At 39.9% G+C, this 4,695-nt stretch overlaps 3 protein-coding genes across 3 annotated transcripts; all 3 read right to left on the bottom strand.

Moving 5' to 3' along the window:
* Positions 1-1,355: 1,355 nt before the first annotated feature.
* Positions 1,356-2,087, bottom strand: Tsp_09980 (conserved hypothetical protein). The gene is made up of 3 exons (XM_003370721.1): positions 1,938-2,087; positions 1,727-1,879; positions 1,356-1,361 (listed from the first exon to the last, which is right to left on the bottom strand). Exons 1-3 carry the CDS (start codon positions 2,085-2,087, stop codon positions 1,356-1,358), a joined length of 309 nt encoding a protein of 102 aa, XP_003370769.1.
* Positions 2,088-2,416: 329 nt separating this feature from the next.
* Tsp_09979 (conserved hypothetical protein) lies at positions 2,417-3,089 on the bottom strand. The gene is made up of 4 exons (XM_003370720.1): positions 3,012-3,089; positions 2,868-2,938; positions 2,657-2,818; positions 2,417-2,588 (listed from the first exon to the last, which is right to left on the bottom strand). The coding sequence occupies exons 1-4, from the start codon at positions 3,087-3,089 to the stop codon at positions 2,417-2,419; spliced, it is 483 nt and encodes a 160-aa protein (XP_003370768.1).
* A 574-nt stretch (positions 3,090-3,663) lies between these two features.
* Positions 3,664-4,244, bottom strand: Tsp_09978 (hypothetical protein). The gene is made up of 4 exons (XM_003370719.1): positions 4,187-4,244; positions 4,065-4,099; positions 3,932-4,004; positions 3,664-3,806 (listed from the first exon to the last, which is right to left on the bottom strand). The coding sequence occupies exons 1-4, from the start codon at positions 4,242-4,244 to the stop codon at positions 3,664-3,666; spliced, it is 309 nt and encodes a 102-aa protein (XP_003370767.1).
* Between the last annotated feature and the right edge of the window lie 451 nt (positions 4,245-4,695).

The following is a 4,695-nucleotide window of genomic DNA, read 5'->3' as shown; positions in this document are numbered from 1 at the left end:
CCGGGGAAGGCCGGTTTTTTATTCCGGGGGGGAATTGTGTATAGATGAAGGAGAAACAAGAAGGGAAATAAGATGTTTCCTGTTTCCGGGTATTAATATAGGTTTTTTTCACTGGAATGGTATATTAAGTTTTTCCTTCTTGTGGTTTCCACTTGGTAATCCCGTCCACGGTGTTTTTTACGGTGTTGATAGGGTGTGGGTAGGAAAAATAAAAATCACTTTTTAATTATTTTTTTGTATTGTTTTTTTGAAATTATTCTATCGCCATGGGTGGGGGGTCACTTGGGGCGGTTTAAATGGGGACTCACAAATTATTATTTTCGGGAATGCTGATCATGAAAAAGTATAAACTTCACCACAAATAATATATTTAAATAAACAGAATTTCAATGAATGATGAAACTTCAAACAGACACAATAAAATTTTGGAATATTTCCATTTTTTATGTTACGTCAGTACTATTAAAGTTACGTAATCCTAGTGGGACCGATGTGGACCATCCTATGCGATCCATTCGAAAGATGCAACTATAATAGTGTTACGGATTTGAAACGCCTGATTTTCAAGAATCTACAGTAAGGAAGGATATTTTTACAAAGTGTTGTTGGCATGTTTCTCTAACTCAGTGTTGCATTTTGTATATTCCTTGCGTTTGTATTCGCTGTTGTTTGTACAGTTTTTTTAACTGAATAAAACGTTAGTCGGTTAAATGAATATACTGACTTTGCTATAAATGAAAAATTTAACCGCTGATGGGTGCCGGCGAATCAGTTTCGGTTTCTATTCCATTCCGCCCTATGGCATATTATTCCTCTAGGTCGTATGTTCACGTCTGCTCGATGACACTTCGAATGGAATATTCGTTTAATCAGATCATCACTGATCAGAAAATCACTACAGATTACTAATGAGAGTGATCAAGTTTGATCACTGTGCACGCATGAAAAGATTGCAATCATTATCATAATCAATGATGCTCGTAGAAATGTATATCATTTACAGGATAAAGAAAAAAATTTTCAACGTTCAAAGAAAATACCATCGTATAAAATTTCAAATTTTGACAATCTCTGTTGCATGTCAACTTAAGTAAATCATTCGCTACGTCATATTGTTATTAATCAAATAATAATAAATTATTATTAGGAAAAATGAAGCCCATTCTGAACGTATCGTTTCAAAATGTTCATACTTAAAGTAGCTCTGCGCCATCGCATTAATTTCCCTCGATGCGTAGGACAGGCGCATGATGTCCTCTATTCTTAGCAATCGGAAAATGGAAAACCAAATTCTCCAGTTGCATCTGAAGATTTCGCTCAGTTGCACACTCTCTGTTTCTTCAATAGGCAACATGTTACCACTATAAAAGAAAAAAAATGAAAATTCATAAAAAGTATAATTTCACGAAACTGATTTGCGTTGAAAACGGCACGATTTGAACTAGATGATTTGAGAGGTTGAAAACGACGAGCATATGCACTTGAATTAGAAATATTAGAAATGAAAAAATATTAAGCTGATTGAAAAACAACAACACCAAAAGCTACATCGGCGTCGTCAGTTACAATTGAACAACCATATCTGGTCAATGACTTGATGTCATGCAAATGGAGTTTTTTAAAAAACCACTTTTGAGTATGCTTTTTGGAATTGAAAAATATGTTTAAAAATAATCTTTATTAGAAAATGAAAAAAATTTAAATAAAAATGAATTTAATAATTTACCGTGGTGAAAGGTTGTTTTCGTGAGGGCAATGAATGTAATGGGCTTGTACTTATGTCAGGTTTCTTCATTTTTTGCTGCCTCTGTTGTCGTAGATGGGGTCTTGGGCATTGTACGATAAATGTACCATAGAACTGAACGTAAGGAATACCAACCTGAAAAAGTGTAGAATAAAATGAGCAGCCCACGAGCAGGAGAGTGTTACAAACTAACGCACACACACGCAATCACACTCACCAACAAATAATATGCTCGTTGAGGATACAAGTGAAAACAGTCGTTCAGCGACAGAGCTGCAACGTAACGGGACGGATCAAGTGCTGGATGTTGACAACAGGCAGGCCAAATGCTGCATCCAGTCATGTTTCCCATTCAGACAGCATTCAGCATCCACTGACTAATCGATGGGCAGCAGCAATTGGTCGTCTGACTCTGACCGTCATCTGCGCCGTTTTTCTTGTTGTGAAACAGAACTGGGGCACGCTGGTAGTCGTTATCATAGACCATCGTCAGGGACAGTAGAACCTTGAAAGACAACTACTGAATGAGGGTGCGCTATGATTGCAGGGCGATACATTACATTTTACTTTAAAGTATATTTGCGAAAATTAAAGCGAATTTTGTTTGAAGTTAATTGTTTTCAAGTAATTTAAAATGTAGAAAACCTTTTATAGAAATAATTAATGCAACAATCATTGAGTAAGAAATGTTTTTCTAGTGTAACGAGCCGCTCTCCGGGTGGAACCTTCCATCTCCCCAGGTATAGATGGACTATACCCCCATCCGTAGGTCGCCATCGCCAAGTTGCATTGGTCTCGCTGCTCCGTGTAACTTCCGGCCTGACGTAGCCTTATCCCGCACCCGCTTGGAAATTACTGAGACCATCCCATCACTGTCGTCCAACAACAAAATGTTCAACCTCCGTATCTTACCTGTGACGCGACCACGCTACCGGTCGGCGGGTTGATGGTCGCCATCGTTCTTCTTTCCGCCGTTCGTTTTCGGACGCGTAGCTGGGGGCAGTCACGTCTGTGATGGTCCAGGCAGCCGCTGCTGAAGCATCCAACTCGCCCAACGGTTCGTAGGGCCGTTCGCTGCATTTGCTGGACTTGCCTGGCTATGTTCTTCATCTCTCAGAGCCACAGAGCCTCCAAATGCTGCGTGACATCGTCCTTCTCTTCTTTTATAACGCCAGTGTGCGGTTGTCGTCGCTCCTGAAAGTGCTTCACCGCCTTGCTCACTTTTTTGGCAAGTTTCTGTGCTTCAGCGAGGGTAGACGGTTCCTACAGCCGAATGGCACGATGCACTTCCCTCGACGCAACCCCACCGGCGAAAAGCGCCACCAAGTCGCGCTCCGACACACATGCCCTGCGTGCCAACTTCGCCACCTCTTCCGCGCACTGTTTGATGATTTGGCTTTCACGTTGACGCAGGGCGTTGATGCGCTCGATTAACTCCACAAATGACTTCTCTGGGCCGTATGTGTTCAACAGCTCCCTCTTCAGCTCCTCGAAGGAGCTCTCCCGTGCTTGTCCGACCAGGTAGAGCTCGCAGCGTACAGGATCACTCAACAAGTACCGCACGACGAGGCCATAGTTCGATGTCGGTACACCGATAGGGCAGAAGAAGTCTTCCAGCTTCTTCAGACACTCCGTCGGGTCCATCTCCAGTCGAATGCAATAGCAGGCGCCGCATGTACAAACTTGTACGGCTCCTCGGACAGGCCCCCAATGTAACGAGCCGCTCACTCAGGGGGGGATCGTTCGTCGCCCCAACCGGGCTGCTATCATAGTCATCGCTAGGCGACGACGCTGCCACCGTTCCTCCAGTTCGTGCTTTTCCCATAACATTCTCGCATCCACATACAGATCAAGAGTACAACATTTATTAACAAATACGAACAAAGACCACCGCCGTAAATGTTAAGAACCAACAACCACTATCGCTTCTCCAGAGCCAACAACCGTACTACCGTAACCCTTTCCCGATCTACAAGTATCCATTTGTTTACGGTAGCTTCATTATTCTTCTTCCTCTTCGTCGTCTGGACAAATACAGTTCTAATGCGTAGGTCAAAGTCCGCTACAAAAGCAACTACTAATAAGACATAAGAATTAGATGGAGCGAAAACACGAGCCTTCGAAGACATTGTGTAACGGTTACTGTTGCGTTAAGAATTAAAGTCAAGATCGAAAGGAAGAAATAACGTAGACGCCAATTCAAGAATGATAATTGCGTTGGCTGATTTAAATACTTTTCTAATTTCAAGCTGACTGTTCTCTGAAAATCTTTCCTGATAGCAATCAAAGATTTTTACTTTTAACTTCAGAAACTTTTTACCTCTTTTGTCAGTGTTATTGTTTTCCTTCGTATATCTTATTTAAATAAAAAATAAAAAATCTGCAATATTATTTACAAATCAAAAAACAAATTTATTTATATATTTGGTGTAAATTGTAAACTTTCTATTTCAACATCTGAACAAAACCGCCTAGTGCGTTGCTGAACAGAAATTGCCATCTGTATTCATTTACATTTGCAAGCTTGCAATGTATATTTCAATGATAACGAAATATTTAAACATCCCGCATCAAAAGCAGCGTCTATGATGTAGCTGATCTGTTTGATGTTGCATTTCCAATTACATTTGAACTTGGTTATAAGTGAGCATGGAATTTGGCAAGAATTTCCATGCACTTATTCATTATTTTACCGTTTAATTAAATAATGGGAATTTTTTTTCTGCCAAAATCTTATGCACTTAATGAAGTTCGACTGCATTTTATATAAAATGTATGAACGTCAAACAGGATTTTTCATAGAAACCACAAACCTCATCGAGATGTATAAAAATACATTTATGGATGTTTTTTAACAAAAGAAACTTTGCAAATATTAAAGTAAAATTCTTGGATTGCAAACAAGAAAGATTTAAATAAAACACTCCCAGTAAAATCAAGAAATTAATCAG

Source organism: Trichinella spiralis (genome assembly GCF_000181795.1).
Source record: "Trichinella spiralis strain ISS 195 chromosome Unknown Scfld610, whole genome shotgun sequence".
Lineage (NCBI taxonomy): Eukaryota > Metazoa > Nematoda > Enoplea > Trichinellida > Trichinellidae > Trichinella > Trichinella spiralis.
Note: the sequence above shows the minus strand (reverse complement) of the source record. Positions and strands in the feature narration are given on the sequence as shown.